Below are 19460 nucleotides of genomic sequence, written 5' to 3' on the forward strand. Positions count from 1 at the left end.
CCCCACAGGTTCTTATTTATACCAAGTCAGCTGATCATCATATCGTTTTGTCACTGGTTACATGGTTTACTGGTTCAGCTGACCCTTACAGCTTGTTACCATTGGTCACATTACAATCGATACAATGTTATCACTGGTTACATCCTAACAGAAGCAGATTCAATAGGAGCATTCAACAAGGGAATTAGAGAAATACGTTAAGGGAAAACAGAGCAATGGGGAAAGAGCAGGGGAATGGGAGTAACTGGATCACTACAACAAGAAAGCAGCTCAGTCACAACACAGTGACTTGCCTCCTCCTCTCTTGTCTTATACTAAGATTCCAAGGACAAGAGGATGTAATCATGAACTTACCCCAGGGGAGAAGGAGAAGGGACCACGGTACAAAGTCACTTGTTGCCAAATCATTCAGAGAGACATTAGGAAGAACTACACACAAGAGGTGCTGGAAGAATGGAATTCACTCTCACAATAAGCATTGATGTGAACTCAGTTCAATTTTAAGTTTATTTATCAGTGTCACAAGTAGGTTTACATTAACAGTGCAATGAAGTTATTGTGAAAATCCCCTAGTCGCCAAACTCCGGCACCTCCGGGAGAATTTGGCATGGCCAAACCACCTAACCAGCAAGTCTTTCAGACTGTGGGAGGAAACTGGAGCACCCAGAGGAAACCCACACAGAAATGGGGAGAACGTGCAGACTTTGCACTGGCATTGACCCAAACTGGGAATTGAATGTGGGTCCCTGGAACTGAGGCAGCAGTGCTAACCACTGTGCCACTGTCTTGCCAATGCCTTACACAGTGGCAGCAAGACTTCTGAACTTGTATACTCTGTCCCCCTCTCTTGCAAGAAAGAGCCTACAGTGTGAACAAGGTCAGCTGTTGAGTGTTGGAGGAAATCTTGACAGTGCAACTCTTGCGTCCTAGACCGCATGTAACACTGCTGCTATTTAAACACCACACTCTGCTTCCAGCTATTTACACAACACAACTGCAGTGTTTTGCAAACAAGTTTCAAGATTATCAACCTCCGTCATCTTTCTTGATGCATCAGAAAGTATTCCCTGTCCAGTTCCAACCCTGCCAGTTCTCGCTGGCTGCAATGCAAGTATTGGAGCTCAAATAACTCATGGGAGGCCACAACTGGTGTTGAGTTGAACAGACTCAATGTGCCAGTGTCAGCCATCACTCAGGCTGGTATCACTGCCACCTCAGAGCCTGTAGATCATGGCTTCGAATCCCAACTCAATATATAATGCAAGGCGGTGTTACGGAGGAATTTCTGCACTATAGCCCATGCTGTCCTTTGGTTAGCTGTGATGTGGAGATGCCGGCGTTGGACTGCATGGGCACAGTAAGAAAGTCTCACAACATCAGGTTAAAGTCCAGCAGGTTTATTTGGTAGCACAAGCAGTGCTCTGAAAGTTTGTGCTACCAAATAAACCTGTTGGACTTTAACCTGGTGTTGTGAGCCTATTTACCGTCCCTTGGTTAAACTGAGGTCCTGTGAGTAGACAAGAAAGATCCCACACACCCCTGTCCCTCTTGGAAAGCAGAGTCCTCCCGGTGTTCCAACCAACATTTATCCCTCAACCAAGAGGTTATCTGAGCCCGAATTCACTGGCCATTCACACCTCACCGTTGCTGCCAGTGAGAATGGAGAATTTTGGTGCTCAAGCCAGATTTCCGTTCACTGTAGTGGGAATCGGAGAACCCCAGCCCCGGGGCAAGGCCCGGGAACCCCAGCCCCGGGGCAAGGCCCGAGACTCCGGTCCTCGGTTATTTTCATAATGTTTTCTCCTGTGTGAGAAATTGGCTGCCACACTTCCTACATTACAAGAGTGGCTACACTTCAAAGACTACCTCATTATTTGTAAAGCCATTTGGGATGGCCTGAGTCTGTGAAACGTGGGCGGCACGGTAGCAGAGTGGTTAGCTGCCTCACGGCACCAGGGACCTGGGTTCAATTCCTGACTCGAGTCACTGTCTGTGTGCAGTCTACACCTTCTCCCCGTGTCGGCGTGGGTTTTCTCCGAGTGCTCCGGTTTCCTCCACGGTCCAAAGATGTGCGGGTTAGATAGATTGTCCATGCTAAATTGCCCCTTAGTGTCCCGAGCTGTCTAGGTTAGAGGATTAATGGGGTAAATGTGTGGGGTTAGGGGGCCTGGGTGGGATTGTGGTCAGTGCAGACTTGATGGGCCAAATGGCCTCCTTCTGCACTGTAGTGATTATATGAAATACACATCTGATTATGTGAAGAACCATTTTAATACAAATAGGAAATGTAATACTCCCTCCCTCTGAAATGTGCAGTGAAGATGCTTTGGTTCGAATAATTCTTGAAATATGTTTATTGTTAATTGATTTTTCTCTGGATGAATACAGTCACTGGGGTTAATGTCACCCATATGGAGCCAACGCCCTGGATGGGCTGAGTTAGCAACAATATCAAATACACCACTATAACAGGATCAGATTCTTCTGCTCCTCTGTCTGGGCTGATTGCATTACCTCGACACAACTAATGTCCAGATCGCCAACAACCTGCCCTGGTCCCCCCACGCCGACACTATAGTTAAGAAAGCCCCACCAATGCCTCTACTTTCTCAGAAGACGAAGGAAATTTGGCATGTCCGCTACGACTCTAATCAACTTTTACAGATGCACCACAGAAAGCATTCTTTCTGATTGTATCACAGTTTGGTATGGCTCTTACTGTGCCCAAGACCGCAAGGAACAACAAAAGGTCACGAATGTAGCCCAATCCATCATGCAAACAATCCATTGACTGTCTACACTTCCCACTGCCTCGGCAAAGCAGCCAGCATAATTAAGGACCCCACTCACCCTGGACATTCTCTCTTCCACCTTCTTCCATCAGGAAAAAGATACAAAATTCTGAGACCACATACCAATCGACTCAAGAGCAGCTTCTTCCCTGCTGCTGCCAGACTTTTGAATGGACCTACCTCGCATTAAGTTGATCTTTCTCTACACCCTAGCTATGACGGTAACACTGCATTCTGCACTCTCGTCTTTCCTTCTTTATGAACAATGTGCTTTGTCTGTATAGTGCTCAAGATACAATACTTTTCACTCTATGTTAATACATGTGACAATAATAAATCAAATCAATAATTAAAAAAAAACACTGGGAGAAAAGCCCACGTTGCTAACACTTCTCGGCCCACCTTTCAGCCTCCCCTGGTCAACATTTATCTTGAGAAAGGAATCATTTGCTTGGTTATCTGCTTGTGTTTGCGAGATCTTGCTGTGTGAAAATAAACCATCATCTTTTTTGACAGGCTGGATTTGCTACAGGGAGCGCAGACAGTGCTGTCACTGGCAGTGACATGGCAGGTACACATGGCAGGGTGTCAAGAGCGAATCAGTGAGGGGGGGGGACAGTGACGGAGGGGTTGCCGAGAGGTGCAGCCCCGTGTGGGGGAGCGGCAGATAGGGGGGTGCGGCCGGGGGGACCAGCGAGAGACGTGGTGGGGTTGGAGGTGGTGGGCAGTGAAGGGTGTAGTCAGGGGTGGCTAGGGAGGTAGTGATGAAAGAGATGGCTGGAGGGGACAATGAGAGGGTAGTGGGGGGCAGTGAGGGAGGGGTTGACGAGGGGTGGCTAGAGGAGGCAGTGAGAGGGTGGTTGGGGGCACAGTGAGGAGGTGGCTGGGTGGGGGGGGGCAGTGAGAGGGTAGTAAGGAGTGTGGTAGGGGGGTGCCAGTAAAGCAATCAGTGAAAAAGAAATGGCTAGAAGAGCAGGGGGTGTGAGGGGGCGGCTGTGGGTGTGGCAAGTAGGGAAATGGCAGGGGTGTTTGTTGAAGTGGGTGGAGAGAGGCTCAGTGAGGGGAACTGTTAGTGTGCATTGAGGAGGGCGGCGAGGCGAGGGCGGTGAGGCGAGGGCAGCGAGGCGAGGGCAGCGAGGCGAGGGCGGCGAGGCGAGGGTTGAAACAAGCAGAAAGTGGGTGGTGGGACATCAGCAGCACTGACATCTTGTTCTAGGACAATGAGAACACAATGATGACATCAACAGCACCAACCTCCTGTTCTAGCGAGCTTATAGGAAGCAGTGTCGCTGACATTAAAACAATGACACTTAGAAAACACTTAATTAACTGTGGAGCATCTCGAGATAGCCTGGGGTTGTGAACAAAGAGCAGTAACAGCACAGGAACAGGCCCTTCGACCTGCCAAGCCTGTGCCAATCACATTGTCCTCTCTGCACTAACCATTTACATCCCTCTATAACCCGCCTGTTCTTGTGTCAATCCAGATGAGCCACAGCAGGAAAGCCAGGCGACGGTGATCCAACCTCATGGAACCACGATGCAGGGAGCCTCCAAAAAAAACTCAGAGAGAGTGAAAGGGAAGGAAGAGATTTAAAAGAGTTCTAATGCTTTGGGGATGGTTAAACTCTGTTACTGTTAACTTGCATAAAAACCATAGATTACGGGAGTGTAATATATCTAAAAGTACAAGAGAGCGGGTTGTAATTTGGATTGGTAATAGTCCAGTAAAGTGCAACATTGTTGACGATGACTGCCTAATAGGAACTCGAATTTCAGCCCATTCATCTAACAGGTATAATTAGTGTGTTATAAGACAACTGATTTGCAAATCTTGTTGGCACAGATTGATATTCTGAATGTAAATAACATTTAAATTCTCATCTTGAGCTATCTGTTGTACACCGTATTCCACAGAAGTGCTGTGGAACAGCCAGCATTGTACTCACATGCTGATAGCCAAAGAGGCAGGTACTGACTTGGGAGACCAGGTTCTGGCTGTGACATTGACTCTGCATCCCTGTGTTCACTCTCCCCCATTCTCGTTTCGATCGATCTGGGGGTTGAGGGGGGGGTAATGTTGGAGAGAAAAGATTTGCAAGATTGCTTCCAGGAGTTAAGGTCTTCAATTAAATGTAGGGACTGCAGAATCGTAGAATCCCTACAGTGCAGAAGGAGCTTGCACTGACAACAATCCCACCCAGGCCCTATCCCCGTAACCCCATGCATTTACTCTGCTAATCCCCCTGACACTAAGGGGCAATTTAGCACAACCTCAGGCTAAAGAGATGCTCCTTTAAAACAGAGATGAGGAGGAATTTCTTCACCCAGAGAGGTGAATCAGTGGAACTCTTTGCCGCAGAAGGTTGAGGAGGCCAGGTCATTGAGTGTCTTTAAGACAGAGACAGATAAGCTCTTGTTAATAAGAGGATCAGGGGTTATGGGGAAAAGTCGGGAGAATGGGGATGAGAAAAATGATTGAATGATGGAGCAGACTCGATGGCCTAATTCTGCTTCTATGTCTTATGGTCTTATATCCAATCCACCGAACCTGCACAGTTTCAGAGTAGTGGGAGGAAACCAGAGCACCCAGAGGAAAGCCATGCAGACAAAGGGAGAACATGCAAACTCCACACAATCATCCAAGGCCAGAATTGAATTCCTGGTGCTGTAAGGCAGCATCTAACCACCGCTGTGGCTGTTTTCTGTAGAGAAGTTTGAGAGGAGATTTGGCAGAAGTTTCTAAAATCACAAGGAGGCGAGATAAGAGCAGACAGGGAGAAGCCGTTCCCACTGGCGCAAGGATCAAAAACCAGGCTCAGATTTGAAAAAAATTGTAATCGACATGAGGAAAGCCTTTTCCGTTAGGGTCAGGAATGCACTCTGAGTTTGTTGGAGAGGGATTCAATTGCGGCTTCCCAAATGGAATTTCATAAGCATCCGAAGGAAAGCATTATCCAGGCTCCAGGGAAAGTGTGGGGGAGTGGGACAGGCAAAATTGTTTTGGTGGAGAGCTGGTAGGAAATGGGCAGCAAGGCGACCCCACTCCAGAAAGGGTCAAGAGCTTCAAGTTTTTAGGTGTTCAGATCACCAACTTGTCCTAGTCTCCCCACACTGACACTATAGTTAAGAAAGCCCAACAACGTCTCTACTTTCTCAGAAGACTAAGGAAATTTGGCATGTCAGTTACGACTCTCACCAGCTTTTATAGACGCACCGTAGAAAGCATTCTTTCTGGTTGTGTCACAGCTTGGCACGGCTCCTGCTCAGCCCAAGACCGCAAGGAAATACAAAAGGTTGTGAACGTAGCCCAATCCATCATACAAACCAGCCTCCCATCCATTGACTCTGTCTACACTTCCCGCTGCCTCGGCAAAGCAACCAGCATAATTAAGGACTCCACACACCCCGGACATTCTCTCTTCCACCTTCTTCCATCGGAAAAAAGATACAGAAGTCTGAGGTCACGTACCAACCAACTCAAGAACAGCTTCTTCCCTGCTGCTATCAGACTTTTGAATAGACTTACCTTGCATTAAGTTGATCTTTCTCTACACTCTAGCTATGACTGTAATACTACATTCTGCACTCTCTCATTTCTTTCTTTATGAATGATATGTTTTGTCTGTATAGCTCGCAAGAGAGAATACTTTTCACTGTTTGATAATACATGTGACAATAATAAATCAAATCATTCAGTGACAGGACTATGCCAGGATTTCGTAAAAATAATGTTATTGATCCTCAATCATTACATTTCACTAACGTACAAAGTCAAAGTCTTCCTTTTTATTAGTGATTCCTGCTCACTTCAGTGATTAACGTAGTTCGTCTCTCACTATCTCTCTCAATCTCACAGATATAAAAGTCAGGGCCTGCATTTATGTAGCACCTTGAACAAGCAAAGCACTTCATAGTTGGTACAATGTTTTTGAAATACGCCATTGTCACGGTATTGGAAATATAGCAGCCAATTTGCGCACAGCTAACACCACACAAGGCAATGGGCCGATCATGTGTTGTTATGATGCTGGTTGAGAGATTGGCCAGGACGTGAGAGAACTCTCCCTCTCTTTTGCCAGATAATGTTGGGGGATGCTGGAGGGCAGCTGGGATCCTTGGAATACCACCTCATCCAAAGGTTGCACATCTGACAATGCAGCTCACCCTCAGCATCACAGTGGGAGTCTCAGCCTGGATTGGATGCTTGGCTCTGTGACACCAACCCCAGTCCGTCTGACCTAAGTGAGAGACTGCTACCCACAGCGACCATGTCCACATGCACGTGTGTGAGGACAGATCTACCGCACACACACACACACACACACACACACACACACACACACCTTTACTCCATGTCCCTCCCACTGCAATTTTCTTGGTGGGTGAGGTGAGTAAATTTTGCCCATGGTCTTTACCCACCTTTAGCACGCAGTGTCCGCTCCTGCCCCAGCGATAACCTGTCCATCTGCAAGTCAGGCGGCAGTTCCTCAGCTGGTAAGAGGAGTGCACTTTTCTTACCGCAACAGAACCCAATACCCTGTTTACACATCAGGAAAAGGACAGCAATGGGCACCGGCAGCTGCAGAGATAAAGTACGGGTTAAAGAACAACATAACGATTAACTTCCCTCCCCACATCAAAACATTGAAGATAGGAGCAGGAGGAGGCTACTTGGCCTTTTGAGCCTGCTCCACCATTCATCACAATCATGGCTAATCATCCAACTCACTAGTCTAATCCTGCTTTCTCCCCATAACCTTTGATCCCATTTGCCCCACGTGCTACATCCAGCAGCCTCTTGAATACATTCAGTGTTTTGGCATCAACTACTTCCTGTGGTAATGAATTCCACAGGCTCACCGCTCTTTGGGTGAAGAAATGTCTCCTCACCTCCATCATAAATGGTCTACCCTGAATCCTCAGACTGTGACCCCTGGTTCTGGACTCCCCCCATCATCAGAAACATCCTCCCTGTATCTATCTTGTCTAGACCTGTTAGAATTTTATAAGTGTCTATGAGACTCCCCCCCTCATTTGTCTGAACTCCAGCTAAAATAATCCGAACCTAGTCAATCTCTCCTCATACATCAGTCCCGCTGTGTCCAGAATCAGCCTGGTAAACCTTTGTTGGAGAAGTTGGGGTTGTTCTCTTTGGAGCAAAGGGAGATTTGATCGAGGTGTTCAAGGTTTAGAGGAGGCAGACAAAGAAAAGCTGTTCTCTTTAGTTGACGGCACAAGGACTAAGGGGACACAGATTTAAAGTTTTGGGTAAGAGATACAGGGCGGATGTGAGGAAGAACATTCTTATGCGACAAGTGGTATTGACTCATTGCTCACGAGGGTGGTGGATGTGGAGATGACAAATAATTTCAGAGGGAAATTGGATGGACACGAGTGAAGTAAACTTGCAGGGTTACAATGGTAGAGTATCAATGAACAAAGAACAGTACAGCATAGGATCAGGCCCTTCAGCCCATCAAGCCTGCGCTGACCAACCACCTGTATCCCTCTATTCCCCATCTATTCATGTGCTTATCCAGGTAAGTCTTAAATATCGCTAATGTGTCTGTCTCAACCACCTCACTTGACAGTGCATTCCAGGCCCCCACCACCCTCTGTATAAAAAACCTCTCCTGCACATCTCCACTGAACCTTTCTTCCCAACTATGAACTTGTGCCCCCTTGCAAGTGTCATTTCTGCCCTGGGAAAAGGCTACCAACTGTTCACCTTATCTGTGCCCCTTGCAAATTTATAAGTTCCGCCCTATCATAGAATCCCTACAGTGCAGAAAGAGGCCATTCAGCCCATCAAGTCTGCACCAACTCACTGACAGGGCATCTCATTTAAGCCCTACTCCTATGACCCCATTATTTACCCAACTAATTTACACAGGAGGGGACATTAAGGAGCAATTTAGCAAGGCCAATCCACCTCACCTGCATGTCTTTGGACTGTGGGAGGAAACCAGAGAAAACCCCACGCAGACTCGGGGAGAACGTGCAAACTCCACACAGTCACCCAAGGCTGGAATTGACACCAGCTCCCTGGCATTGTAAGGCAGCAGTGCTAACCACTGTGTCACCGTGCCGCCCCAGGTACTGATTTAATGATGGCCATGAAACTATTGTTAACTGCGTGAAAAACAATTGCAAAGATGTGGCACGGACTGAACAGAATTCCCTCCGTGCCAGGTAGACTCCAAGTCAGATTCAGGTCAGGGGGGCAAGGAAGGGAAGGAACTGTATTGAGAGTTTCAATGAAATTTCGCAAGGAGTTCTTCGACAGCAGATGGAGGGCATTTATCATTGAAAAAGAAAGCAAACTTGACTCAATTGCCGGGTTACAGTGTACCCTGGCAAACAGTCCAGCATTGTTTCAATCCTTTGTTGAACAATAACATTTGGAATAACTCCCAGCTTCAAGCAATTATTTTTGGTGGTACTCACCAACAGGATTAAAGTATTTAATTTGTCAGAAGCAACAAAAAGTTGAATGCTCTGAAATTTGATATTAGAATCAATGGCAACATGGTGTAATTGGAGGAAAGTATTGCCCCTGGCAAGAGGAATAATAACCAGAGGACACGGGTTTCAGATAATTGGCCAGAAAACCACAGGGGCAATGGAGAAAAACCCTTCTAATTTCTAATGCAGTAAGTTGTAATGACTTGGAGCAAACTGCCTGAAAGAGGGGAAGAAACTGCATTTATTCACTATCCTACACAACCTCACATGTTCCAATGTGCTTTTTAGACAATGAAGTATATTTGACATTGTGATGACTTTTATTGGGCATTTGAGGTTGGCCTGCTTGAGTATGAACTCCCTTGTTGATGGCCACCAAGAGGAGCTTTGTTGCCACCAGGCGGCGGAGGTCCCCAGTGGAGGTCCCTCTACGGAGGGATCTCCCCCCACTTTCTCGGGGACCTGGGGGTGGAGGATACTGCACACAGCAGTACTGTACAACCGTAGGTTGTAATGATTCTTGAGCTCCCAAGTGTGCTCTTTTTTGCAACGTTGTGGGGTCTGTGGACCATGTCTATGTTTCATGTTATTGGCTGCAAAACCTCTTCAATTTTCTCAAAAACCTTTTATTGATGTGTTTCTTGAACTTCAGCCCCACGTTCCTGATCTCGGGGCACCCGGTGCGGAGGGGGGCAGGGAAGGGGGAGGACTTCCTCGTGAACCTGCTCCTGGGCCTGGCAAGGAGAGCCATCTACAGGTCCAGGCAACGAGCGATCGAGGGGGGGCCTCTATCCCGACTGTCTGTCCCTCTACCACAGCTATATTTGCGGCCAGGTGTCCCTGGAGAGGGAGCATGTGGTGTCCATGGGCACAGTTGAGGCCTTCCACAAGAACTGGGGTGTATTATTGACCCCTTTAATCACATTTTAATTTGATGTTTCAACTTTCCTTTCCACATTGTTTTTTGTTTCGGGAGGTTCCCCTCCTTTTAGGGAGCTGCCCCTTTTTGAGTTGTCCTTATGTTAGTTTGATTTTGTTTATTTGGTTGGACACAAAACGAGTTTCCTGACTGAGAGCTAACCGGGGAGGCAGCGGTACAGTGGTATTGTCACTGGATTAGTAATCCAGAGAGCCAGGGTAATGTTCTGGTTTGACCCAGGTTCCAATCCCACCACGGCAGAGAGTGAAATATGAATTGAAATAAAAAACAAATTTGGAATTAAAAGCCTACAGATGACCGTGAAATCCTTGTCAATTGTTAAAAACCCATCTGGTTCAACTAATGTCCTTTACAACAAAAGATGTCCCTGATTGAGAGCTAATTGATGGCCCAATCAGGGAGTACTTAAACAAGAGTGTTAGTCCCTCTTCACTCCTGATGCAGGTAGCATTCCGTGTGGTATGATCTTGGAAATAAAGGAACTTTGGTGACGGGATTCTCCCCTCAGTGGATTTATTACAGGCATGTAATCACTGTCGTAGTAACTTTCAATGGGAATCGGATATATAGTTGAAAAGGAAGTCACTTATGGGCCTATTGCAGGAACAGTGGTTCTAATCAAAGAGCTAGCACACTCAAATGGGGGCTGAATGACCTCCTTTTGAGATGTCAGATTGTATGACTCTAAGTTTCTCGGTTCAGGTACTGATCGTCAGGTAATTTGTTAGTTTGATGTTTGTGGTCGCTTGTGGAAGGATTAGCTGTCATGTTTCCCACCTTTAAAGAAGGAACAGGAAGACCAAAGGTGTCTTTCTAGATAATAGGGGAGGCAGTGGATCCAGTGGTTACCTAGAGGCTCAGGGCAATGCTCTGGGGGACCTGGGTTCCAATCCCTCCACTTGAAATTTGAATTCAATAAAAATCTGAAATGAAAAGTCTAATGATGACCATGAAACCATTGTTGATTGTGTAAAAAAAAACCATCTGGTTCACTAATATCCTGTACGGAAGGAAATCCTACCTGGTCTGGCCTACAAGTGACTTGTGATTGACTCTAAGTTGCCTTCAATAAAAGGCAATGAATGTTGACTCAACTAGTGATGTCCACATCCCATAAATAAAAAAATGGCTCCCCCCACCGGTGACTGGTTTCAATCACTTGATGAGTCTGGAGAGGAATTTTTTCTCACGAGCGTCAGCTTTCTTTTTTTGCCACTCCCATGATGGAGGGTGAAGGTGGCAGTGAGGGGGTAGGGGGCGGGAGATGCCATCATGGTGGATGAACAAAGAACAGACAAAATTAGAGCACAGGAACAGGCCCTTCAGCCCTCCAAGCCTGCACCGACCATGCTGCCTGGCTGAACTAAAACCCCCTACTCTTCTGGGGACCATATCCCCTCTATTCCCATCCTATTCATGTATTTGTCCAGACGCCCCTTAAAACTCACTATCATATCTGCTTCCACTACCCGCCCCGCCGGCAGCAAGTTCCAGGCACCCAGTACCCTCTGGATAAAATACTTGCCTTGTACTTCTCCTTTAAATCTTGCCTCTCGCACTTTAAATCTACACCCCTAGTAATTGACTCTTCCACCCTGGAAAAAACTTCTGACTATCCATTCTGTCCAGCCCCTCATAATCTTGTAGACTTCTATTAGGTTGTCTTCAACCTACGCCATTCCAGTGAGAACAAACCAAGTTTCTCCAATCTCTCCTTGTAGCTAATGCCCTCCATATCAGGCAACATCCTGGTAAATCTTTTCTGTATTCTCTCCAAAGCTTCCACATCTTTCCGATAGTGTGGTGACCAGAATTGAACATGATACTCTAAGTGCGGCCTAACTAAGGTTCTATAAAGCTGCAACATGACTTGCCAATTTTTAAACTCAATGCCCAGGAAAGAGGCAAGCTTATCCTGCCTGCCTACATTGCCTGCTCGTTGCAGCTCACACGCCCTTGTTTTTGCGATATATTTTACTCACGTTGATCAGGGCCATGATCCAGAAGGCATAGGACACTTGTGAGATGACAAGCCCGTCAGTTGGCAGAACAAACTGGGTCTCATTCACGACGTGGTGGGGGACCAGGGATTTTCGAATGTGTGTCAAGTCCGACAAGGTCCCATTTGCAGTCAGGTTGTTCTGTATGCAGTTCTTTTCGGAGAGGAAGGGGTCAGCTATCATGGGGCTCAGAAACGCACCAAAACCAACGCAGAAATGGAGAACCTGTCAGCAAAGAGAAAACAAGGCAAGAATTCTCATTAATCAATCAGTTAGCAACTGGAAGCACATTTGTACCATGAGGACATTGCAAAGACTTTGAGAAATACACTCCAGTTGTGCCTTGGACAAGAGGTAATGTTACACATCTCCCTGTCAATATAGAATCATACAGTGCAGAAGAGGCCATTCAGCCCATCAAGTCTGCACCATCTCTCTGACACTGTATCTTACCCATGCCTCTCCCCAGACCTATCCCCGCTAACCCCACACATTTACCAAGTCTAATCCATCTAACCTAGATTATCTTGGTTCAATTTAGCATGACCAATCCACTTAACCAGCACATCTTTAGAGTGTGGGAGGAAACCGGAGCACCCAAAGGAAACCCACGCAGGCACGGGGAGAATGTGCAGACTCCACACAGATAGTCACCTGAGGCGAGAATCAAACCCGGGTCCCTGCACTGTGGGACAGCATTGCCAACCACTGTGCCATAACAATCAAACTCAAGCAAGGTTAGATGAACTACACAAATAAACTAATCTATCAGTGTCCTGTAATTCAGCTTAATTTCATTCCGGTCTGTCTGTCCAGTTGAGAGTTAACTTTCTCAAAAATAGAACAGATCTGACTGGAGGGTTGGGAGTCACTATTCGGCAATGAGACACTGAATAAAAGGTATAATGTTAAATAATTTGCCTGTTCTAACTAAAATAGAACAGATAAATTGGCCAAATTCTTTGTATTCAAAATATCTTGACTGTTGAATTTTTTTTTTAACAGAATCAAGCCAATCACAAAAATCTCTTAAATAACCTAACCCAAGCTCAGGTCTGTGGAGTTATTGCTTTAGCTTTAATCGCTGACAGAGTTTGTCCTTGGCTGAGGGGTCAAGCAAAATTCAGGTCCATTATGTGCCTCAGGCTACTTTTTAAAATGGTCCATTCAAGTCACAATTATTACTGCCAAATAAGCTGCCAGCCCTGAAGGATTTGACAAGTGGGAGAAGCAGGTTTGACTTAATTTATGAAGTCCTCCTGAATCTGTCAGTGAAAATTGAATGTGTCTTCCCTGCCCCTGTAGCCAGGCATGCCCACGCCATTTATTCCCATTCCCGCTGACAAACACTGAGAGGTTTAGCCCACTTATTCCACAAAGTGTGGGGACTCTGACAGCGTTCACTGTTCATCTTGAGAAATCAAGGCTTTCACAAGATTGGAGTGTTCAATAAACACCGGCTCATACCATAAGTGACCTCCTATCTACATAAACTGGAGATTATCTGAAGCATTAACACTGCAATGAAGTTACTGTGAAAGTCTGGTACACTGAGGGAGAATTTAGCATGGCCAATGCACCTAACCGGCACATCCTTTGGACTGTGGGAGGAAACCGGAGCATCCAGAGGAAATCCATGCAGACATGGGGAGAATGTTCAGACCACACAGACAGTGACCCAAACCGGGAATCAAACCTGGGTCCCTGGCACTGTGAGACAGCTTTGCCAATCACTGTACCACATTTAACAAGCGACGGATTGGGCTCAAGGGTTACTTGCGATGAAGGTGAGAATCCCGTCAAATAAAACTATCGGAAGACCAAAACACTGCCCCAGCTAGCGTGTACTGACCTGCAGGAAGACAGGAGAATCCTTCTGGTAGATGCGAACCAGTTGTAGGTTGGCGATGGTGTCGATGCAGCCCATGGCCAGACCTGCCACAGCCAGAACGAAGGCAAGGATGATCACATTGTTGCAGAAAGGGATGATGGAAAATACTGCTGATATGAGCAGAGTGGAGATGAACAGAGCACCCAGAGAGCAGGAGAACCTAGCAAAGAAAACAAACAGCAGGTCAGTATTAAAAACCTTTCTGTACCTTTTGGTACTTCAATAGAGTCATAGAGGTTTACAACTTGGAAACAGGCCCTTTGGCCCAACTTGTCCATGCTGTCCTTTTTTTCAAACCCCTAAGGTCTCAATTGCCCGCATTTGACCCATATCCCTCCATACTCTCTATCCCTCTGTAACTGTCTAAACACTTTTTAAAAGATAAAATTGTATCCACCTTTACTACAACCTCTGGCAATTTGTTCCAGATACTCACCACCCTCTATGTGAAAAATTTGCCCCTCTGCACCCTTTTGTATCTCTCCCCTCTCACCTTAAACCTATGCCCTCTAGTTTTAGATTCCCCTACATTTGGGAAAAGATATTGACTATCTAGCTGATCTATGCCCCTCATTATTTTATAGACCTCTATAAGATCACCCCTAAGCCTCCTATGCTCCAGGGAAAAAAGTCCCAGTCTATCCAGCCTCTCCTTACAGCTCAGACCATCAAGTCCCAGTAGCATCCTAGCCAATCTTGTCTGCACACTTTCCAGTTTAATAATATCCTTTCTATAATAGGGTGACCAGAACTGTACACAGTTAATCCTAATCAAAAAAAAACCACAAGACATAGGAGCAGAATTAGGCCACTCAGCCCATTGAGTCTGCTCCACCATTCAATCATGGCTGATACTTCTCTCATCCCCATTCTCCTGCCTTTTCCCCATAATCCCTGAGCCCCTCATTAATGAAGAGCCTATCTATCTCTGTCTTAAAGACACTCAATGACCTGGCTTCCACAGCCTTCTGCAACAAGGAGTTCCACAGATTCACCACTCTCTGGCTGAAGAAATTCCTCCTACCTCTGTTTTAAAGGATCGTCTGTTTAGCCTGAGGTTGCGCCCTCTGGTTCTAGTTTTTCCTACTAGTGGAAACATCTTCTCCACGTACACTCTATCCAGGACTCACAGTATCCTGTAAGTTTCAATAAGATCCCCCCTCATCCTTCTAAATTCCAATGAGTACAGATCCAGAGTCCTGTATTCCCCCTCCAGGGCTCGATCTGAGCTTCATCTTAGCCTAAAGACTGAGATGGCTTTGGAAAATTGCATCAGGTAAGGCCTTGGTTTAACCTCATTGGCTACCCTGATCCCTTACTCTACGAACCACGATTGCAGGTGTCAGCACAATGCGATGGACTAGCCATCTCCCCCACTCATAGTTTCACCCCGCCAGGTAAGTAAGCTGGTAAGAACAGGTATTACTCCACTTAGATCTTCACCACAAGGCTGAGAAGGAGGCCATTATTAAAATGCAGGGGGGTTTGGGGGTGTGTTTGCAAATAACAGGGTGTGGCTCTTAGGCTGTTACAGACAAGATATAGACACCTCTCTCCCCCTTCGTCTGTACCGAGAAAATAGAAGCAGGAGGAGGCTATTTGGCCCTTTAAGCCTGCTCAGCCATTCATTATGATCAAATAAATATTCTGGAGACGTATGGGTCAGTAACTGATATGGCCTTGAGATAATGAGTGGAAGTTCAATATCTATAGCACAACTTAAAAGCAGATTTCACTAAATGCCGATATCTTTTGAATGTTTAAGTTGTAATACAAATGAAAGGTTGTCAATAAGCTTCAAGCAACTGTAATAAAGACAAGAATTCCCGATACACCTTTATTCTGGATCCATCCACCAAAGGAAACAAAGTATCTCTATCTTTTTGTCAAGGTAACATCCCTTATTATCCGAGGGTCGCCAAACTATGATATCTACTGCGACTTTACCACAGGGCAGGTCCCATGTCTCCCTCAGCTGGAATGGGGATCAAACCTGCCTCCGGGTGCTCTGGTTTCCTCCCACAGTCCAAAGATGTGCAGGTTAGGTGGATTGGCCATGCTGAATTAACCCTAGTGCTAGGAGCATTAGCAGCGTAAGTACTTGGGGTCATGGGGAAGGAGCCTGTGTGGGATTGATGTTGGTTCAGCTCAATGGGCCGAATGGCTCCCTTCTGCACTGTAGGGATTCTATGATTCTTGATTACCCCAATCATAGAACAGTTTCTCCCTGTCTGCTCCAAAGCATCTTATAATTTTTAACACCTCTATCAAGAAGATACAAAAGTCTGAGGACACATACCAACTGACGCAAGAACAGCTTCTTCCCTGCTGACTTTTGAATGGACCTACCTCGCATTAAGTTGATCTTTCTCTACATCTTAGCTATGACTGTAACATTACATTCTGCACTCTCTTCTTTCCTTTTCTATGTATGGAATGCTTTGTCTGTACAGCATGCGAGAAACAATATTTTTCATTGTATACTAATACATGTGACAATAATAAATCAGATCAAAATCAGATTTCTCCTTAACCTTCTCTGTTCAAAACATTCACCTCCCTCAGTCCCTCTTGCAAGTGCGATCCATCCAAAAGTCTATTTCATTCAGAGTTTGAGACTGATGTCTCAAGATGATCATTTCGGATGGCTGAGGTACAGAGTAACTAAGCTCAGGAAGGGATTACACCCACCTTTATACAATCTAATATAATTACACTGGCTACAGCAAGTTAGGAACAGGTGGGAGCAATAATGTACTTTTGGCTCTCTGTCTGGCAACACCTCATTTTTAAAAATCCCTCCATGGCCTCATTCACCCCTCTCTAACCTCCCCCAGCACTACAACCCACCAAAATATATCATACTCATTGGAGTTCAGAAGAGTGAAAGGGGATCTCATGGAATCTTAGAGTTCTAACAGGGTTAGACAGGGTAGATACAGAAAGATTGTTCTCAATGGTGGGGGAGTCCAGAACTAGGGTCATAGTTTGAGGATAAAGGGTTAACCTTTTAGGACTGAGGTGAGGAGAAATTTCTCCACCCAGAGGGTGGTGAATGTGTGGAATTCACTACCACAGAGTGTAGTTGAGTCCAAAATGTTTTTTAAAGCTTATTTATTAGTCACAAGTGGGTTTACATTAACACTGCAACGAGGTTACTGTGAAAATCCCCTAGTCGCCACACTCCAGCGCCTGTTCAGTTTCACTGAGGGAGAATTTAGCATGGCCAATGCACCTAACCAGCATATCTTTCAGACTGTGGGAGGAAACCCATGCAGACACGGGAAGAATGTGCAGACTCCGCACAGATGGTGACTCGAGCTGGGAATTGAACTCAGATCCCTGGTGTTATGAGGCAGCGGTGTTAACCACTGTGCCACCGTGCCACCCACATGTTGTATAATTTCAGGAAGAAATTAGATATAGCTCTCGAGGCTAAAGGAATCAAGGAATATGGGGGTGGGGTGGGGGGCGGTGGAGAGAGAATGAGGATATTAAATTTGATGATGATTGTAATGACTGGCAAAGTAGGCTTGAAGGGCCGAATGGCCTACTCCTGCTTCTAGTTTCCATGTTTCTCAGTTTCTGAGATATCTACAATCCCCCAGTGTGGGTCTCTTGAGCATTCCCAAATGGAATCGTTCCATTGGCTGTACTTTCAGTTGACCAAGTCCCAAGCTCTCAAATTCCCTCTCTAGGTCTGTAATTGGCCCTAACATCCTGCCTGTTTGACCCAGCTTTTACTCATTCTGATATTACTTTGTGACTCGCCAACAGAGTTTGACTGGGTGGGCTCCTGTGAAGCACTCGGGGGCTGGGTGGGGGGGGAGGTTTCACTGTAATAATGTCTTGTGTAAGCATAACTTCGACACTGCAGCAGCTTTTGCAAAAAAAGGAGATGAGTAAGTTCTGGTGTGACAATATCACTGCTCCAGAGTATCTGTTTTTCTTTTCTCTTTCTGGTAACAAAGTGCAAACCAGTTTGAAACCAGTCAGTGCCTTTGGGTTGTGTATTTATATGAAACATTTGATATTAGAACACTCGAGCAGTCAAGGGGATCTCTTTACTGACAGCAGCCTAAAACTGACTTCACAAACAATAGCCAGTCTCAGACACTTTCCACAAAGAGGTGGTGGGGTCAGGTACGGGTGGGAGTCAATGAGGTCTAACAGGGAGGCTGGTGTGGGGAGGGGGAGCCAGTAAGGCCTGGTGCAGGTGTGTGTGTGTGTGTGTGTGTGTGTATGCGGCAGTTGCTGGGAGGTGGGGCAGGGGGGTTTGCTGCAGGCACTGAGGGGGGGTTGTGTTGAGGTCCAGCCAGGGGTGAGGGAAAATATTCATCAGCTTTTCCTGGCCCTCTGGCATAACGTCATCTACATCAATGGCTCTCTTGCGTGCTGGGTTAGCTGGAAAATTGACCACATTTTTGAAAGCACAATGGAAGCAAGAACAGGCCTCTTTATAAGCCAAACAAAGCTTTTCATAAACAACATCTATGAGGCCACAAAATAAGAACATAAGAACTAGGAACAGGAGTGGGCCATCTGGCCCCTCGTGCCTGCTCCGCCATTCAATAAGATCACGGCTGATCTCTTCGTGGACTCAACTCCACTTTATCATATGACGAGTGGTTGTGAAGTCTGTGCCTATATTCACTACAGCCTGCTCATCATAACCCTTAATTCCTTCATTGTTCAAAAGTTTATCTATCCTTGCCTTAAGGATGGATATATTGTGGAATTATGCATTCAACTAGCAGTCTGTCTTTGGGACCTGTTCAGTCTGTTTTGATCAGTACAGGACTGGCAAAAGAAGTTCCATCCCTCTCTCTCACTCCAGCCTTTTTCTCTTTCTGTTCACTTTTGTAATGATTTAATTTTAAGTTCTGGTCAATAAAAGGAATTCATTGTATTAATGCCATCTCTGTCTAGTCAAAGGAATGAATGGACCCTACAGGCTTAAACCCAGATCTTCTGGCACAGAAACAGGAACGCTACCCACTGCATCACATGGTGTCTCTCGCCTCAATATTCCGGTCAATAGTTATCCCTCAATCAAAATCACTAAAACAGATTATCTGGTTATTGTCACATTGCAGTTAGCTGTGGTTATATATGGTTGCCGTGTTTCCTTTATTACAGTAGAGACTACACTTCAAAAGTATTTGACTGGCTGTTAACCACTTTGAGATCATGGAATCACTACAGTGCAGAAGAGGCTATTCCACCCATCGAGTCTGCACCGACTCTCTGACAGAATATGTTACCCAGGCCTCCTCCCCCCATCCTATCCCTGTAATTGGGGTGGCACGGTGGTTAGCACTGCTGCCTCACAGTGCCAGGTAGCCGGATTCAATTCCCAGCTTGGGTCA

General features: G+C 46.0%; 1 protein-coding gene across 1 annotated transcript in view; it reads right to left on the minus strand.

Moving 5' to 3' along the window:
• Positions 1 to 19460, minus strand: part of slc60a1a (solute carrier family 60 member 1a) — a 63497-nt gene that overhangs the window by 16389 nt on the left and 27648 nt on the right. The window contains exons 2-4 of the mRNA XM_080209837.1: positions 14053 to 14251; positions 12183 to 12425; positions 7215 to 7374 (exon numbers count right to left, since the gene is read on the minus strand). Coding sequence (XP_080065963.1) covers positions 7215 to 7374; positions 12183 to 12425; positions 14053 to 14251 — 602 coding nt within the window. The remainder of the gene's footprint in view (positions 1 to 7214; positions 7375 to 12182; positions 12426 to 14052; positions 14252 to 19460) is intronic.

The sequence above is a fragment of the Carcharhinus amblyrhynchos genome, chromosome 22, assembly GCF_965287045.1.
Source record: "Carcharhinus amblyrhynchos chromosome 22, sCarAmb.v2.hapA, whole genome shotgun sequence".
Classification (NCBI taxonomy): domain Eukaryota; kingdom Metazoa; phylum Chordata; class Chondrichthyes; order Carcharhiniformes; family Carcharhinidae; genus Carcharhinus; species Carcharhinus amblyrhynchos.